At 41.9% G+C, this 20000-nt stretch overlaps 1 protein-coding gene across 1 annotated transcript in view; it reads left to right on the top strand.

Annotated features, from left to right (window-relative positions):
• The first annotated feature begins 1539 nt into the window (after positions 1–1539).
• syde2 (synapse defective 1, Rho GTPase, homolog 2 (C. elegans)) overlaps positions 1540–20000 on the top strand; it is a 59129-nt gene continuing 40668 nt past the window's right edge. Inside the window, exon 1 of the mRNA XM_036592368.1 lies at positions 1540–3793. Within this exon, the coding sequence (XP_036448261.1) occupies positions 1810–3793 (1984 nt within the window). The 5' untranslated portion in view covers positions 1540–1809. The remainder of the gene's footprint in view (positions 3794–20000) is intronic.

A 20000-nucleotide genomic window follows, 5' to 3' on the forward strand; every position in this document is an offset into this window, starting at 1 on the left:
GTGTTCACAGACAGTGGTGTTCAGAGGTGATTCTGAGCCCATGCAGTGATTTCCACTACAGAATCATGTCTGTTTTAACGCAGTGCTGTCTGAAGATCACGGCCAGTATATACTGGTTTTTGGCCTTGTGCCTTGCATACAGAGATTTCTCCAGATTCTTTGAATCTTCTAACGTTATTATGTACCACAGATGATGAAAAGCAAAAGTTCTTCGCTATTTTATGTTGAGAAACGTTATTGTTGAGTTGTTGCTCTATTTGATGGTGCAGTCTTTCAGAGTGGTGAACCCCTCCTCATCTTTACTTCTGAAAGACTCAGCCTCTCTGAGATGCTCTTTTATACTCAGTGATGTTACTGACCTGTTGTCAATCAACCACCAGGTGTTTTTTAGCGTTACACAACTTTACCAGCCTTCTGTTTCCCCCGTCCCAACTTTTTTTGTGATGTGTTGTTGGCATCAAATTCAAAATGGGCTAATATTTTTCAACAAACAATAAAATTTCTCAGTAACATTTGATTTGTTGTCCTTGTACGAGTTTCAATGAAATATAAGGTTTAACTAATTTGCACATCATTGTCTTTTGTTTTTTTTACATTTTGCACAGCATCCCAACTTTTTGGGAAATGGGCCTCTTCTGTATATTACACTGTTATATCATGTAATAAAGATGCTTTCTTGTTTTAGTTCACCTGTTAACCTGTTAATAACTGCTTTACAGAACAGAAAGGTCAAATCCACCTCTGGCTGAAAGGCCTTTCACTGCTCAGCCTTATTCAAAACGCCTGTTGTTGTTGCCAACTTTGATGAACTTTCACTAGCAGAAGTGCATTTACACAGAAGCCCTGAAGGGCCATGGATTTGCAGGCTTTTAAAGTACTTCTTCTCACGATTACAAGTTATTTTCATTCGTTTTCTTAAAATCTCGTGATATATGTGTCATTATCACGGCACAACAAATGTTGTTTTCTTGAGATCACAAGTAATTTAATTACATTGTCACGACATAACACAGACATAACGTTCGTTATGTCGTAATGATGGCATAAATGTCTTGTGATCTCAAGAAAACAACATTTGTTCTGTCGTGATATTGATGTGAACAACTCGAGATCTCGAGAAAACAAATGAAAATAACTCATCACAGAAAACCGAGGGTTTACGTGCATTTACGTAGAAAATGTGCATTATTTCTCAGAGCAGATTTGCGCAATGCGCCTGTAACCCCTCACCCTCACCAGAAACTATTTCAACTATTTGCGCACTGCAAGCAGAGAGACAGAGAGAGAGAGAGAGAGAGAGAGAGAGAGAGAGTTTTTCGCACCCATATTCAGGGAAAGTCCCTCCTCCGCTGCACTCTGATTGGCTCTTACTTTCCCGCTTCGTGCTCCGCGATTGGCTAGTACTTCGTACTCGCCCATTGGAGCAGACAACTCGTGAATATGAACTCTTAGCCAATCCTAGCACTCGAGGCGCGGCGCTACTAGCCAATCGGAGCGCTGGAGAGGCGGAGCTTGCCGGAATACGGGTGGGTGGTTCGGGGTTAGAAGAAAAAAAAGCACAAAACAAAAAATTAAAGCAGCGCGTGCGGCTAACGGCTAGCGGAGGAGTAACAGTCGGTCAGTCTGTTAACGGCGGTTAAGTCGGTTAAAGTGAGGCGCAGCCGAAACCTGGAGCCCCGGGGCGGTACGCGGGGCATGGAGCGAACCGTGGCGCCTCACGGGGCGACTCCACACGGCGGAGCGGCTCGGGAAAGTCGACTTTGACTGGCCGAAGCGAAGAGAAGCAGCGCCGAAGCGAAGCCCTGAGGAATGGCCGATCCTCTGCGGAGGACTCTGTTAGCCAAACTGAGGGGGAAGAAGGCGAAGAAGGCGGCGGTGGCTAACGGCGGCGGCGGGGGCAACTTTAAGGCAAAAGTTTCGCCGCCGACGACGACGACGGCGGACTCGCCGCAGCTGAGTGGCCGAGCGGTCGCGGCGGTGGAGTTGGACTCGACGGCCAGCGGAGGTAAGCAGGGTCGGTGTTTGAACGGGGGTTTGGACGGCGGGGTGGTTCGGTTAGTCTCGGGGCTCCGCGAGAACGGAGAAAACTTTAACGGGAGAGACGACGGAGGCGGTCGCTTCTGGGACGAACGCCGGAGGAGAGAGCAGCTCGCCGGCGGAGACTCCATAGGCTTCGGTAACGCCAGCTGGGGCAGTACTGGGCTGGAACACGGGGACCGGAGGACCGTTAGACTACCCGAGGCTGCTTGGAAGAGAAACGGGACGAGTGAGTGCAGGGAAGCGGGCTGGGACGGAGCTCTGGTGCTCGATCAAGGGGCCAGTTCGGTCAGCCTGAGAGCCGGAGCCGAGCCGGCAGAGCCGGTCCAGTTCAGCTGCATCAACGGTCGTCTGCTGGACGCGAACAGCTCAGTGAGTTCAGGGTCAGGCCTTTTACGTATCCTCCACGCAAACGCGGATGACCTTGGTCTGATCCACCTCATCGAAAGTTCGCTCGAAAGAGATCTGAGGATGCCAGCTTTGCAGAGTCCTGCGTTTTTCCCCACCGAGCTGGAAATACTGGACTCCAAAGTGGGCCCACGGCTCCTGTGGGACACAGAGGGGTCAAACCGGCACAACTCTGTGGACAGCGAGGATGAAGACTACTATGACAATGAAATTCTGCCTCTCTATGGATCTGGGGCTCAAAACCTGGGGTTAAACGGCAGCGCTGGAGCATCGCAGTCCATGTCGGTCCACTTTGTCCAGTCGTCTCAGGAAGAAACAGACAGGCTGAGGACTCGGCTGAAAGAAGCTTATTGCTTCCTCATAAACACCACGCGCAGCATGGCTTTTGACGGACAGGCGCAGAGCGGCAGCTCCAGCCAGTCCCGGGACAGCGTGAGGAGCGTGTGTTCGCGGTCCTCCACCAGGCTGGCGGAGAGCGACACGTGCTCTTCCGGACAGCACAGCGGCCAGCAGGCTTGTGGCTCGGACTGGGCCCTGCTGGACTTGGGTGAGAGCTGTGGAGCCAGATTTGGAGGCTCTCAGAGCAGGAGTCTACAGTGCTTGGCCCCTGAAAGCTGCAGGCCACAACTGCAGAGGTCTGCGAGTGACTCGGGCGTCCGCTATAGTACAGAACTGAGTCAGGGTGAGCCGTGCACGGTGAACCAGAGCGGCTCTGTCCCTGAGCCCATAGCATTGGACAATACACTTGTTGCATATGAGCCAGCAACCTCTGCAGTTTTCATCGTAACTGAGGCCACAGTTTTGGAACACATGGGAAACGCAGGCTTGCCTGACCACACCGCCTCAGTGGATCAGAGCCCGGGAGAACCACATATGGAGACCCAGAGTGGTTCCATGACTGACCCCATGGCTGTACATGATACGGTTCCTGTATGTGAGCCAGTGGATGAGTGTTTGCACCCAGAGAACACAGAAACTGAGGCCTTGGTTTCAGACATGAGCTCGATTGAACGCTGCAGCGGCTCCATCAGCAGCCTGGTCGGTTCGTCCGATTCTCCAGATGTTCCAGCCCAAAAATCCGGGCCTTCCATCTCACAGCAGCTGAGCCAAAGTGCATGTACTGGAACGCTGGGCAAACCGCCCGGAGTCACCGTCAACAAGATGCAGGAGTGGATGCACAAGGGCCGCGTCCTTTCGTCTGAGATGCGGCAGAGAATAGCTGGCTCCTCCCTGCGTGGGCCTCAGGGTCAGGACGGCCAGGCGTGGCCAAAAGCCTCCGCTCATCCGGCCAGCGCCACACACACAGCCAAGCCCGGCAGCGTGGGCTCCGCTGGAGGGCCCCAGCCAGGTACAGCCGCTGCAGAGGGACGGAGGAGCTTCCCCAACTCTCAGTCTCCTTCTCTCTTTCTTTCAGCCTATTTCTCGCTGCCTTCATGTGCTTTTTGAATAACTCCAAAAAGTTTAGCTCAATTGTCGTAAATATAAATACATATAACAATGTTGATATTCAAGCTCCTGACTTGTTACTAACCTTTTCCTTTCATCATGGCCAAGGAGAGGATTGTTTCAGTGGTTAATAGTAGGAAATTCACTATCTAAAAGCAGCTTACACCGAAAATAAAGCAATGTATTTTAGTTTATGATTCAAATTATCACATAATTTCTGCTTATATTATTTAAACAGAAATTTTTCAATTTTACAGAGGAATTCCACCATTTCTACAAAACGTACATAATTCATGAGATGTAAACAGTCATTCAGAGTGGTTTAATGTGAAAAAATCAATTGTAGAAAGATTTACCGACTTCTTTACAGTGGTGTTGATGGGAACCAGGGGTCACAATGTGTATAACACAAATCCAAAACTCCCAGTGAACCTACACGTCTTGTATGTAATGTTAATGGTAAAATGGTGGAACATTATTTTTTTCCTTTTAACACCCTGCCTGTACCTCTTGACCATGAATGGATAAAAAAAGCATTTTAGGCTGACAGCTTTTCTCAAAACTACTATAAAACAATGTCTCAGACATCAGGCAGCATATTCTGTGTTGTAAATTTCTGTGTGGCTGCTTAAGAGGCATTAAACTCTACCAGACGTCTGGTTCCTATCACCACCACTGTGAACAAATGTGACTCTAGAACAGAGCGTTTCACATCAAACCACTCTGAGTGACTTTGTTTACATCCTAATGATATTATTATGCAGAAATGCTGAAAAATGAATGGAATTCTAGTGTAATGTTATAATAACGTGGTAATAACTGTGTGGATTTATTGCGTTATGTTTTTATACAGTTGGTAACTATATACACATTTGAATCAAGTAAATTTGATGGATCTTAGCGGTCAGACAAATTAGGCCGTAGACATTTAGGGCCAAACTAATAGGAGGAGAACTATAAAGCGCTTAAACCCAAAGAATTTGTCAATATGGCTTCTGAAAAGCACACAAAGGCAGCATCTCTCTCTTTCCTGGGGACATCCTCACACATCCTCACCTCCACTCATTCCGAACCTCAGTCGTCACGGCCGCCCCTGTGGAGAAAAAGCAAAGGGGTGGACGGGCCGAGGACTCTGTTCTGGACTCTGTAACCGGTGGCGGGTCGTTTCCCTTCCTCTTCCTCACTAATGAAGGCTCATGTAACGATGGGACTGTAGTTAGCTGCACGTTGGTGGAGGGTTCTCACTAGCACTCCTTAACATCATGCTACTAACACGCGGCACTCAGCGCTGTGGTGACGGGGTTTCGGTTACGGAGATTTTGTGCTTTCGTTGATTAACAAAATGTTCATGCTTTTGTCGAAATGTCTCCAGCAGAGCTGCCCAAATCCTATCCTGCTACATCAGCGGTGTTGGTGGAGCTGGAATGACGGAAGAGTGAACTGATTGCAGCCGGGAAGCAGATTACTGCTATCTGCTCTGCTCCAGCTTTTGTGTTTTATCTCTAAGACGAATACACACTCGCTGTGCAGGATAAGATTTGGGTGTCTGGAACACATCTTGTACCCTGAAACCAAACGGAGCTTTGTTTTCACCACGTAATCCATCAAATTTTATCAGATTCAAAGGCCAATTTGTCCTACTGCGTTACAGGTGGCAGATTCTGAACTCCAGATAAGGATGGAGGAGCGCAATTCTGTGCTTTGTGTAGAAAAAAGGATGTCCAGCTGGTTTGGGTTCATGTTCCCGTAGATATGGAGCACTGTGTCCTCAGTAGCTGTGTTTGAGCGTGTTCATCAGCAGGTCCTGCACTGCTCTAATGATATGATCATAGATATGAACGTAGGGCTGGTGGAGGATGTGTGCAGGGGCTGGGGGGGAAGTCCAGTGGGTCATACTTGGCTATAATTATATCAGTGCGTAGGGCTAGCGGAAAGTTGTGGTCTGCGCTGGTCTGGAGGGAAAATGCCAAAGTTTCTCAAAGTGCTTAGTGTGTGGAAACAGATCCGTGTGTGTGGAGTGTGGCAGGGGAGCTGTTTGTTTTTGAGGGGACAACAGTTGGTCCTTTAACACACGCTCACGCACATGTGGCTCGTTACTGCTGAGAGAGAACAGCCCTCCACATTCTGGGTGTGTCAGAGTCTTAGAGCACCATATTGTCGACAATCTCATTTTTTGAATATTTTAAACACTATTTGAAAACGGCAGTGGCTGTTCTTATTGTGTTAGGGACGGGCAGTGTGACGATATTAGGGATGCTAGTTTTAGTACGTTCTTTTGACTGAGAACCATTATTTCTCTGTGATTAATAATTAGCCGACCAACCTAAAACCACAAACCCAATCCATGAAAACATCACAGCTCTGCGTTTTAAATATACAAGTCTTTGTGCTTCGTTGAATAAAAAAAAAAAACATAGCTTAAAGTAAAAGATACGACACTAACGCACTGTTGTCTACCTGTTTACTTACATTTGCCACGTTATTAGCCCAAGTTAATCAAAATACGCCCTTACTTTTAATATAAATGAATATAAAGAGCTTTTAATCCAAACAATTTCGAAACCTTTTTGTTGATCCATTGAAATGTTTACTCAATGTAAAGGCCAACTGCTCAAATGATGGACAAAAGTAAAAATCGCTAAAAATGCAGATACTTTTTGCGCAGTATATAGTCTGGCTGGGACTAGCTTGAAGGTCTACCCTCTTAAAAAGATTCTTAAAGGTTCTTAAAAAAGAGGGTTCTTAAGTAAAGACAGTCATTTTATATAGAACCATGATCACTCAAAGACCCATTTGCCTGCTGAAATGGTTCTTTGCATGGTGAAATCGTTCTTCAGATGGAGAATTTGTTATATATGGTTCTATGTAGCACCAAAAAAAGGTCTGCTGTTGTAACAATGTCAAGCTTGTAACAGTAGAAGAACGTTTTGGTGCTATATAGAACATTTTTCAAAAAAATGCTCACTACGTTCAGGGGTGAAGCCTGAAACTGAAAATAGTGGATGTTTTTGTGTTCTCGGCCAAAACAAATCAGGCCTGAATAAAATGTGAAAAAAATCGCAATTTAAATTGCAGTCGCAACTTTAGTCGGAAAAATTGCGATGGGATATTTTCCCCAAATCGTTCAGCCCTAAACACTGCATAGACTAACCGTGAGCACATTTGTAGGTCGTATCTTAAGGCTGTTCTCAACAGAAGCAACATAAAAAGACGTTTTATATTAAAAATATTAAAAAGACAGTTGGTGGTAGCCGAGCGCTGCGTCATGTGGATAAATATCCTAGTTGCGCTGTTTTGGTAAACCAATGTAAACGTTCTGATGCTATTGGTTAAAAATAAGGGCAGTTCAGGAGTTGAGAATTGGAGTCAACTCCAGAAAACCCAGAGCTGTGCGTCTTAAGGGCTGAGTTGGGCTACCGACCGGTCCTCAAGTGAAGTGGAAACCCCGCCTACTCAAATGTTAGTTGTTTGTTGAAAATTAAATTAAACTCTTTAACCGAAAGGCGTTGGTCGGACACCTATGTATTTGTTAGTTAATGGTTCATCCGTTAATCATTAACATCCCTGTACGGTGTTTATAGGTGTTGTGATAAATCGTATCATGGTATGTCACAGTATGCTTTCGAAACAGATCATGGATATCATCAGCTGAACACTGACCAACTGCATGTTTGATTACAAACAGGGAGTAATTAATCCTGGCTAATGGTATTCAGTGCAGAGCAGGGACTGAAACACTGAATAAAAATCATCCATAGTTTTTTTTATGCCTGTTCCAACTTGTTAGATCTCTTCAAAAACAGAATATTGTGACGTATATCATGTATGAAGAAAATATCATGATGTCTAATTTAGTGTAAATATCATGAGGCATGTTATATATCAAGAAATTATCTTTGTGATGTTGTAATATTATATTTTTGCAGTATCGCTGACTCGTACTAAACAATAGAAACTCTGAAAAGCAAACCTTTCGTGTTACATTAATAGATGCTTAGCTAAGAACGACCTTTCTTCGCCGATACACTTAGTTTGCTTACAACAGTGGTGAAATTTAATAGAAGCAAAAAGACTGAGACTGATTGTGTGTTTGTGTTTGTGTCTGCACTGAAAAAAGTACATCATTTCTGCATGAATGAAATATTACATCAGCAGTTGTTGCTAAAAGTAAGTAAACAGCAGGACAGTTTTGTGACGATTGTGGTGAAATTAGTACATTAGAACGAGGTAAATTCAGTGCTTTCAGAAACAGAAGCCAACAGCCGAAACAGTAGGACTAATATCTCACGCGCTGCACTTCTGAAAGACTGCCAATTACAGAAGCTCCTGCTGGTCCTGCATTCATTAAGAGCTGGACTCCTGATCTCAGATCAGTTTCTCCAGGCCTGACACTGACGTAAATCACGTTGGGCTGGTGGTAGCACTGATCAGGGTCCGCACTCTGAGCTTATAGGATGCTTGGCCCCCTGTCCTGTTTTTCAGATGCATTCCAGCGCCATGGAAACGTGAAACTCTGGGAGGAATATTTTGAATGCCGACGCTGTTGTAGACTTTGTTTGTGTTTGGTTACTTAATGCCAGACTACGGCGGACGATGAGAAAAGAACGATTACGCATTAGTTAAGGTCAACCGGGATTATTCCTTCCGGTCGGCCTCGGGTTACCTAAAGAATGATGGCATTGAGTCGTGCTGTGTAATGCACTCTGTGTTTGGTAGCCCGTGTGCTTGTGTATATCTGATAAACTGAGTAAGTAAATACACTCTGTGCAGGGTTATCTTGTTATACTATGACTTACAGCAAGGACAAGTGTCAGTACGTGCATAATGCTGAATTATCAGCCTAATTACAACCCCATTTCCAAAAAAGTTGGGACGCTGTGTAGAATGTAAATAAAATGCAAAATAGCATAGCTAATAGCTAATCATGTAAACCATATTTTTAAAGGAAAATACTACAAAGACAACAAATCAAATGTTCAAACTGAAAAATGGTAGTTTTCTGAAAAATATATGCCTGTATTGAATTTGATGCCAACAGCACATTCCAAAAAAGTTGGTATGGGGGCCTGTTTACCGCTGTGTTTCATCACCTCTTCTTTTAACAACGCTCTGTAAGGGTTTGGGAACTGAGGAGACACTGCTGTAGTTTTAAAAGTGAAATGTTTTCTCGTTCTTGTTTGATATAGGATTTCAGCTGCTTATCAGTTCAGGGTCTCCTTTGTCATATTTTTCATTTCATGATGTGCCAAATGTTATCAGTGGTGACAGGTCTGGACTGCAGGCAGGTCAGTTTAGCACCAGGACTGTTTTAATACAGAGCCATGGTGTTGGAACACATGCAGAATGTGGTTTGTCGTTGTCATGCTGAAATAATCAAGGCCTTCCCTGAAAAAGACGTCGTCTGGTTGGCAGCATATGTTGTCAAAACACGTATATATCATTCAGCATTAATGCTGCCTTCACAGATGTGCACGTCACCCATACCATGTGCACTAATGGACCCCTATACCATCATGAATACTGGCTTTTGAACTGTGCACTGATAACAAGCTGAGTGGTCTTTAGCCCGGAGGACACAGTGTCCATGATTTCCAAAAAGAATTTCAAATGTTGATTCGTCAGAACACAGGACACTTTTCCACTTCACCTCAGTCCATTTTAAATGAGCTCGGGCCCAGAGAAGGTGGCAGCATTTCTGGATCCTGTTTAAATATAGTTTCTTCTTTGCGTTTTAGAGTTTTAACTTGCATTTGTGGATGCAGCAATGAACTGTTTTCATAGAAAGTGGTTTTCAGAAGTGTTTCTGAACCCATACAGTGATTTTCACTACAGAATCATGTTTGTAATGCAGTGCCGTCTGAGGTCCCAAGGATCACGGCCAGCAAATATTGTTTTTTTGGCTTTGTCCCTTACATACAGAGATTTTTCCAGATTCTCTGAATCTTTTAATGATATTATGTACCGTAACTGATAAGAAGCAAAAGTTGCCCCTATCTCAACTTTATTTGAACATGCTGTTGGCATCAAATTCAAAATGTATATTTTTCAAACAACAATAAAATTTGTCAGTTTCAACATTTGATTTATTGTCTTTGTACAATTTTCAATGAAATATGGGGTTTAAATGATCTGCACATCATTTCATTTTGTTTTTATTTATATTTTACACAGCATCCAAACTTTTTTGGAAATGGGGTTGTACAATAAACTACCTCGGTTGAGAATGAGAGACCTGTGTGTGTTGTGTGTGGGTGTACATGTGAGTGATTTATGGTGAAGATTGTCTTGGCTGATTTCTAATGAAAACACATTTATTGGTCGTCCTATTGTGTACAGACAGGAAACGATCTGTTGAGGTAACAAGTTTTAGCAGATGAAGACAAAGCCTGCATTCATAAGATGTTTTAGTATCTGGAAATAAAAGCATTAATATGAGTTGCTGGTTTGCTGTGGTATGTTTTGTCGGCAGAGACTGATGTGAGCGGGGAAACTCATTCAGACATGAAAGCGCCGAAGGTTTTTTTAAATGAAGGAAAAACTAACCAAACCAGTCGCTGCACTTCTTTGTCTTTAGAGCTGGAGTGTGTAGCTCTGGAGTCGTACGTTGACAGCAGCGATGTATTATCTTCTGCATTTTGTTCAATATTGACATGACTGACAATATTGCCCTGCCCACATCAGCTCCTACTGGCTGAAGCATGGGTCAGTCATGCGTTGATGCCTGTTGTTTGTTAGTGCATGGTTTTCATTGAAATCAGTGGCAAGAGAGGCATTTTTGTTGAAATATGCTTTTATTTTTTAAATAAAATTGATGGAATTCATTTCTATGAGGGACAAAACAAGAAGTGGATTTTTATCTTTCAATTAAACAAGAAAGTCAGCATTTCAAAAGTGTTTTTTTTTGTTATTGTGCTTAAATGTTATTTTTTTATTGAGGCAGTTGTACACTATTTTTTGATATCAATAAAACCACAGTAGTTTTGCCCGTTATATTTCGGCACGGCCACAAAGGGGTTTTCACCCCTCCCCTGTCGCCCCTCATTGCTCGCTAGCAGGTAAACACAGCATCGACTAAGCATTCAACTCTCCTCGAATACAGTATATCACTGTTGTCGGAAAAAAACCTCGTATCTCCAAATTGGTAACTTTACAGAAGAAGCAAACTTACTTTACTTTTAATGTAAGTCAGTGGAACCTGAATTTTTTCCAAGTCATTTTGGGCCGTTTCTTTTGGTCCGTTCATCCTGAAATTTACACACAATGTAAAGGACAACAGGCACATGTCAAAAACGGAACATCGATCAAAATGGAGATATGAGGTTTTGTTCCGACAGCAGCGATATGAATCGACAAATAACGTGTTTTGTTAGTGTTCATATCTGAACATTGGTCCAGTGCCTACAATTAACATTAGCCATCCCTACAATTAATATTGTGGAAATAACATCATGCTAATTGGTCTCTACTGGCTTCTATTCATTGCTACTTCAGCATGTGTGGATGAGCTACTCCTTGACGCTGTGTGATTAATCGTCTGGAGTGTGTGTGAGTGTGTGTGTGAGTGTGTGTGTGTGTGTGAGTGTATGTGTGTGTGTGTGAGTGTGTGTGTTATAGACAGTGTCTCCTCAACCTTGTGACTATGATTATATGATACTTATTCACTCATCTGGTCTTGGCTGCGCGCTGAAGCAGCTGCATCAGGGCTTCCCCTTTTTACCTCGTTTTCCACTGATCTGAGAGCAGCTCTAGATAAGAATAACTTCAGGGTTTGAACAGAAAGAGCTGATTCTGCCTCAGTAGCCTTCATGCACTCTGAGTTTGGCTGTAGAGAAGCTGCGTTACATAGACGAGCCGAAGGCTTAGAGCTGTTTGTTTGAGTGTTTACGCTGGAGTTGGTGTTGTTTCTAGAGAGCTGATGAAGGCTTTTGGCGTCTGAATTAGAGGCTGTGTTGTCTGTTGACTCTTTTGAAGGAGACAGTAAGCCATAAACATTCATGCCACTGCAGATGTAGTGAACTTGCAGAAAATCGTAATGTTATGTGAGGTAATGGAGGTGATGTGTCTGCGTTCATTTTGAGAGGGATAAAGAAGACAAGTCTTTGCTTGTCGGGGGAGGTGGGGGGGCCTAGGCTCCTCCACTTGGAAGCTGGGCAGATTTCTGGCCCTTAAAAAACTTCAGTGTCAATAAAATAATTCCAAAATGTGAGGTTGTCGAGGACAAATGCAGTTTTTGCATCCTGATATCTTTCCACCTTAAATAAATGAAAGAGACTGATAAATCACAAATTTTCAGTCGATGCTATCGCCACAGCAACATTTGGGTCCCAGAAAAAGAAAAGATGCCTTTTTCAATATAAAGAGGTATTTTACCCGATTTGTAAAGAATACAAAGGACAGTATTTTGAAAAAGCAACATGAACATCACAATCTTCATCTATTTAGCGCCTTAAACATCCACGCCTAGAGCTGTAAAAGGTGGGCTTCTGGTTAATTAGCCTTTACCCGCCGTGGTATACGAGGCTTATTCATTTTCCGTTTCACCTTAAATGGTTTATCAGTTATTAAGGTGGCCGAAGGAAACGGCTGCGTCTTTTAAGGAGTTTATGGAATAAGACGCTGCTGAATAAGAAGACAGCTTCAGCTTCGCCTGTTGATAAATTAATCAAAGTTAGCCAGATGAATCTGTGGTTATTATTCAAAAACATTATCATTGTAGTTAAACGTCTTGGCTGTAATGAAGACTTGTTGCTGGTGGTCGTTCTCGCTGTAGTGATGTCTCTGGCACGTAAAACTTGCTAGCTGGTGCCCCAACCCGTAACCAGGCCCTCCAAAACGAAATTCTGGCTACACCACACACACAGACACACACACACACACACACACACACACACAGTTCACGCTGGGTTGTTTGCTGAGGCCGTATGTGGCCCTGCTGATGGCCTGTAGGCATATCCTTTCTCTGCTTCCCCCGACAATATTTAGGCCTTACTGGGACACATTTATTTCACTTACATCTCTCAGACCTGTCCAGTGCTTCTCTTGTGATCAGTCCCAGTTTTTAACGGTTTCGATATTCGTCTACCTCCAGTACATCTGACTCAGCTTCTGAAAGGCTTAATAATAAGTTGTATCAGAACATGTTTTATTTCTCCTGTAAACATACCATTTTGGAGATACTAGTTTCTGAATACAGCATATGTTATTTATGAGAATTTGCTTAATTACAAGTCACAAAGATTAAAATGTTACATCACCGTCATAAATATCTATATTTTTGACAGCTTTAGAAAACACCAACTGCCCTTTATGATGTCGGAACAATTCTTGATCATTGGCCTGACAGAAATTTTGAAAAGCAAAATTTAATCCATTAAACTCCAAGGGTCGGTTTCTTGGGCAGTGATTAAGACTGTTAGTCTCGGACTACATTTTACTTTCATTTGAGAATCTCCCTTAAGTATGTTTTATGGTCCAAGACTAGGCTTAATTCCTGTCCTATGGGTCTGTCTGTGGGTCCACACTTCACTTCTTTGACCATAAGACTGTTGATTCATGGTAGTCATGGAATCATTTATAGCAATTATTGAATAATAAGCCTGCAGTTTAAGAGGCTCATGTTTTTACTTTCTCCCATAACTTACCATTTTCTTATGACAGCGACAAAAACCGTTAAAGGTGGTTTCGTTATTTGTTGAAAGGACAGCGATGAGCTCATTCTTGTACTGATTCCTTCTTTGAATAAGTCTTAAAAACAGGATCTTAAATCAAGTTTTTGGGTTTGAATTTATTGTCGCTGGACCGTGTGACACCAGATGGCCAGTTACATGAACAGAAACTGAGTTCGAGGTCCAGATTCTGACTCTGCTCTGAGCAATTTGGACAGTAGAATTGGCCATTTGCTCTGACATAAAAAAAATCTAGCTGCAAAAATCTAGAACAGATATGTGGGTGAGAAGTGCAAACAGTAGAAAGAACTGTTTTAAATCAGCCCTGTCTTCTCCACTAAGAAAGAACTGTCACAAGTTGACAGTGTGTCCACATTTTTTACATTTTTCTACATTTTTTTTGCCCTCAAGATGATTTTTCAGGAACTCTGATGTTGTATCTGTGAAGCGTTTGAGTCAGATTTACAGCGCGCCCGAGGCACGGCCCGAGGAGCTGTAGATCTGTGTCTGGGTCTTAGCATGTGTGCGTGTGTCTGTGGTCTGGAATTCCCTGCGTGTGTGTGCATGCTCCCCGAGTTATGAAAGACCCTTTAAAAGAAGCACGACAGCACAACACCAACCTCAACACAGCAGCCGCAGCCAAAGCTAGCGCACATACTTTAGAGACGAAGTGGAAGCACAGCTGCTGCGCACTGGAGTTCATGGATACTCTGGTTTATTAGTTGCAGATCTATTTGGACCGCTTGCCGTTCAGTTCCGCTGCAGCTGTGGAAATGAACAGAGTTTTATGGAGTGTTTGATGTGATTGGTCTTTCTCGTGTTGGAGCCCACATTAAGGGACGGTTCCTAGAAGAAACTGGAGGCTCAGAAATGAAGGGTTGATGGGTTCATGTGTTGTGGTGTGGCAGAGATCACAGAATGGAAATGTCGTGTTTTGGCTGATAGAGAGAGTCGGAGTCAGGGCTGAGCGATTTGGGGAAAATGTCTAATTCCGATTTTATTTATTGCGAATGCAATTTAAATTGCACTTTCATCAGACCTGATTTCTTTTGCCCAAGAAGACCACCTTTTTGGCTTGAGGCTTGACCCCTGAACGTAGTGTGCCAAACTGCCAGTAAGTTGTGGTTGTGATGTCACAACACGTGGAGGTTTGGTCGCCTATGATTGGTCTAGCTTATCTCCAGCCATTTCAGAGGCTCTTGTAGGTTCAATTTTTCACTCACTGTCTAATGTACACACTTTAAAAAGGTTGTTCTTCAAGGGTTCTTCAGTAAAGGCAATGGTTTTATAGAACCATAAACACTCAACGTCCCATTTCATTCAGGGTGAAATGGTTCTTTAAATTGATGGAGAATGTGTTGTGTATGGTTCTATATAGCACCTTTTTGGGAAAGGTTCTACACAGCACCAAAATGTTCTTCCATTATTACAAGCTTGACATTGTAACAATAGCAGAACCTTTTTTGGTACTATATAGAACAATAAACACACATTCTTTATCAGTCTGAAGAAACCGTTTCATCATGCAGAGAACAATTTAAGCATGCGAATGGTTCTTTGAGTGTTCATGGTTCTATATAGAACCCCTGTCATTAGTAAAGAAGCGTCTTTTATTAAGAGCCTTTAAGAATGATCTCTTTTAAGAGTGTAGGCTATAATTTAAAAAAAATTGCAGCTCTTGCGATTTGAAAATTGCACTTGTCTTAAATTGCGATTTCGATAAAAAAAACGATTAATCTTCCAGTTCTGGTGGGAGTTCTCTTATCATGACTGGGATTCAGAATCAGAACCTTTTATTTTCCAACTAGGTATTTTTGTTTTGGTGCAGACGTCCACTAAGCACGGCACTATGAAAATGTCTTGTGACCAAAAGTACCACAGTACAAAGCACTAATAGACACTGTAGTCATTTCAAAAGTGGAGCATAGACCACAAGGGGAATTCCTCCAATTGTTCAAATTTTCTGCATATTTCAATAATAAGATGTAAACACAGTCAGTACGGCTGTTTTATGTAGAATGGTTCATTGTAGAGAAACTTACTCTTTCTTTACATTCATGGCATTTGGCAGACACTTTTACACAGGTAGGCAAAGGTAGTGTTTGGAGTCTTACCCAAGGACTCTTGTTGGTATAGTGTAGGGTGCTTACTCAGATGAGGATTGAATCCCAGTCCACAGCGTAGAAGGCAGAGGTGTTACCCACTACACTATACCAACCACTTTACAGTGGTGGTGATCGGGACCAGGGGTCCCAATGTCTGCAACACAAATATAGCCGTTTTATTTACTATTTCAAACCACCAGTGAACCTACGAGTCTTCATAATTTTTTTTTTTTAATAATGGTAAAATAAACCATTCTGAATCTGAATAAATCTAAATCTAAATCTGAATAAAATAAGTTTTCTTTGGGGACTGTTTTATTTTAGACGTAAGCCTTTCCATGAATGTATTGTAAAAGTGTGTGTTTTAGGTCAAAACCTTGTCAAATTTCATAAAATAATATTTTAGGCACCAGCTAACTTACGCTTTTAGAAGCAGTGGACATTTTGGTTGTCTGTCACCACCACTGTGAACAATTCAGGTCCACTTACAGTTTATTTTTACATGACCATTTTCCAACCTGTCTTTATCCCTTAGAATCAAACAGTTACTGTGTAAGACTGATATAAGTAAAGGACCTCTGTTCTGATTGGCTGCCCTTCATTGTGCTTAGAGCTTAAATATGAATGGGCAGAGCTAAATGCTGTAGCCTGAATACAAACAGGGAATTCAAAACAGGTTGTTTGTGCAGCCTGGTTTCCATATATGGACTGGAGAGTGGAGTGAGTGTTGAGTGAAACATTAATAGTGTTTACATGTTACTTAAGTTTCTTTGATTTGAAAGAGTTTGTGCTGTATGAGCCCTTAAAAAGGCGCTTCTTGTACACAAAATACTTTTCATTAAGGCAAAAATATGTGCAAAATGCTATGCAGAACATTAAATATGTGCACTGAGTGTTACGTACAGATGGCACAATGGAAGAGAAAGGTAGTCAAGAAAACACTGAAGATTCTGACGGGAGTTTCCAGCAATTCCATGAGTTAATCACTGTTCTTTTCAGCACTCAGCACTCGCACTAATCTCACTAAAGCTTGTCTAATAAGTTCACATGCAGTGGAGCCATGTGGTCATGTTTGTGTTCTGTGCTTTAGTACAGAATCAAGGCCAGTGAGCAGCATTGTGAGAGTGTATTTCTGTTCAAACCCTTCAAATCCATAAAAAAAAGTGTAAAGTTGTTATTGTGCTTAGGCCTGTCACGATTGGGAAATTTAGCTGGCAATTAAGTGCCATATAAATAGTGGTGACTCACCACAATATCTTGGGGTGTGGGGCTAATTTTCAGTATTATGCGTGAGAGTTGTTCGTTAACTTGTACACAGTACGGGCGGGAGCGGGACCACACATACGTGTAGAGAAATCCTACGGACTATGTGTAATGAATAATCTGAAATAATCTGAAAAATGAAAACAATCACTTAATAACTACAATAAATGCATAATATCCAACGGCAAAATACCGAAAATTAATAAACTCATTGTAAACCAGCTGTACAGGACTGTGGGTGGGAGTGGGACAAAGCATTTAGGTTGCAGGTGGGTGCGGGACAAACAGTGCAGATTTTCTGCGGAAGCAGGACTAAAAATCTGTCCTGCCAAACCGGCTCATTAGCTAAATAACTAACTGTTACCTGTTGATACTGAATAGCTCCCAATTGATGAGAGAAGTAGTTTGAGCTCAAATAAACAAACATTAACCACCGCTGCCGTTTAAAGGTGTTAACAACGAACATTACTTACCTAATCATATGATTTTGAAAGCGAACGACTTTGGAAAATAACTGCAATCAGCTCAAATAACTGCAGTCTATGTAATAATTGCGACGGGTCTAGTTGTTTACAGTCTTGTTTTGCGGGGGGAAAAAAGCATCTTAGCCATGTTTTTGTCATTTTTTAATCGGGAAAAAAGTTGGAGACTCCTTTTAATTGTTGTTTATGTAATTAAATGATATATTAATGATTGTTGTAATTGCATGTTGCTGTTGTCAGAAGAAAACCTCGTATCTCCAAAATGGTAACTTTGCAGGAGAAGGAAAAAACCTACTTTTAATGTAAGTCAGTGGAACCAGACTTTCTTCCAAGTCATTTTGGGTCGTTTCTTTTAGTCTATTCATCATGACATTTACATACAATGTAAAGGGCAACAGGTATTTTCAAATTATGTCAAAACCTGAAAAACGTCAAAAATGGAGATACGAGGTTTTCTTCCGACAGCAGCGATATTTACATCTAAATAGTAAAGCAAAATGACAATAATAACTCTCATTAAGACTTTTGAGGATTTGCTGAAATTTTTATGGCTAAAATATCCCATCTGCACGGCAGAGCGTCTGTTCAACTTAGGTTGCTGAGTTGTTTTTCGTGGTATTACGTGCTGATATGATACTGGTATATTTTCAGAATGTGTCATAATGTGATTTATTGTGCGGCCCTGCTGAGGCCCTGAGAGTCAGCCAAGCGCTAAAGCGTCTTAGCGTACCGAGGCTGGCATGCTTGGCCTTATGTAACTGTAAGATCTTGTGAGTTTTGTTTTTGTAAAATACTGTTTCGGTAATGAAACGGATGAAGCGCAGTGAGTTTCGTTCCTGCGCTCCTGAGCCTCTGAGCCTTTGTAATGACATATCCAGCCCTGCTTCCCTCCGCGACCTGCTGGCCTTTTTTTTATGAGTGAAAATATTTAGGCGAGGGTGTAATTTAGAGGCCGTACACTCGGTCGCGTGAGACCGTGTTTCCTCCAGGAAAGGGGAACGTGTCATTAACGAGAGAGAGCGAACATATATCAAAACAATATTTACGCTAGTCTGCTAAGCGTGTCGCAGCAAGACGAGAATTCGGCGGCGCTTTGAGTGATGCCCGCAAAGCCGCGTCTCACGACGTTTTTCAGTTTTCATAAATCTCTCTCGCATTCAGAAACAGTTTTCCTGCCTCTGACTGTTTGTTTCAGTGAATACAGCACGATTCTTTGCGTTTGACAACCAGTTCTTTACAAGGCTAAATAAAAAGCTCTGAGGCGTAATCCCGTCCGTCATCCTCTCCTCTCGGGACGGGTTGGTTGTTTAGCTTGGCTTTGTTTATGTGAAGAATCGCCACTTTTTCATTCAGTGCTTCACTGAGTGATATTTGTAAACACTTTGGTTTGGTAGTATTTAGGAAGGGTGTGTGTGTGTGTGTGTGTGTGTGGGTGTGGGTGTGTGGGTGTGGGTGTTGAGTGTGTATATGCTGGCCTTTTTTTCTTTTTTTTTAATTACTAGAGACACTAGAAATGTGTGATCACAGTTTTCATCTGTACAGCTTTTAAAATGACTGTGTAGCTTAAAAAATCAATCAACCTTTATTTAACCTTGGAAAACATTGAGGGTGACCCTCATTTACGATGTTGCCGAGTTGGTACAGGAAAGTGGATTGATAATAATTAAGAACATATCAAATTATAAAAGTAAATTTAATAAAAAATGACTCGAATAAGGTAAGTATAAAAAACGAAACATTCATAATAAAAATACATAACAATACAGTAGAAAATATAAAACAATAATTAAAACGTAGCTAAAATGTAAAAGTTAATAAAATCAAATCAAAATAAAACAAAAGAATAAGATCAAAACGAAAAAAACTAAAAATGAATTTAAATGACTAAAATAATAATAAAATAATCAGAATTAGAGTAATAATAAGAATATGAATAATAATAAATAAACAAATAAATAACAAAATAATGAAAATAAGACAATAGTAGTAAAAAATCAGGTAAAACAGTGTCAGGCAGAGTGGAGGTGGTTAGAGAGTAAAAGTTTAAAGTGACTGAGTGACCCAGCTGAGCTTCAGTGTGTCCTGTAGTGAGGGTCCAGTTCGCTGGTGCTCTGGAACTAAAGGCAGATTTTCCCATTTCAGTAAAAACCTTTGGTACCTGGTATGTGATCCAACCACAGGAGCGAGTCTGATAAGTATTTACAGACAGTAGCTTTCACTCTGAAGCCTGAATTATGTCCATACTTGTATCTGTTTTGCTGATAACAGTCAAACTGTGTTATAAACTACATGATCAAGGCTGTTTGAGATTACATAACAGCTTGGCACAGTTTGAGGCAAGTGTGTGATGATTTAGGTATGCAGTTTGATGTTAATTGGTGTGTTATAAGCTTCTGTGTTTGCTTACATGTTAGCTATGTTAGCCTTGTAGCTCCAGAGCAGAGCTAAAAACACTTCAGACACCAAAAGCCTTGGCTGATCAACTGAATGTGGGTTAAGAGGTAAAAAAACATTGTTATTAGATTGATAAACTATTGGCTGCAGCTGCAGTGGGACATGCTCACGGTTTCATGGTACAATCTGACTCTTGTGAT

This window comes from Colossoma macropomum, unplaced genomic scaffold (genome assembly GCF_904425465.1).
Source record: "Colossoma macropomum unplaced genomic scaffold, Colossoma_macropomum, whole genome shotgun sequence".
Taxonomy (NCBI): Eukaryota; Metazoa; Chordata; class Actinopteri; order Characiformes; family Serrasalmidae; genus Colossoma; species Colossoma macropomum.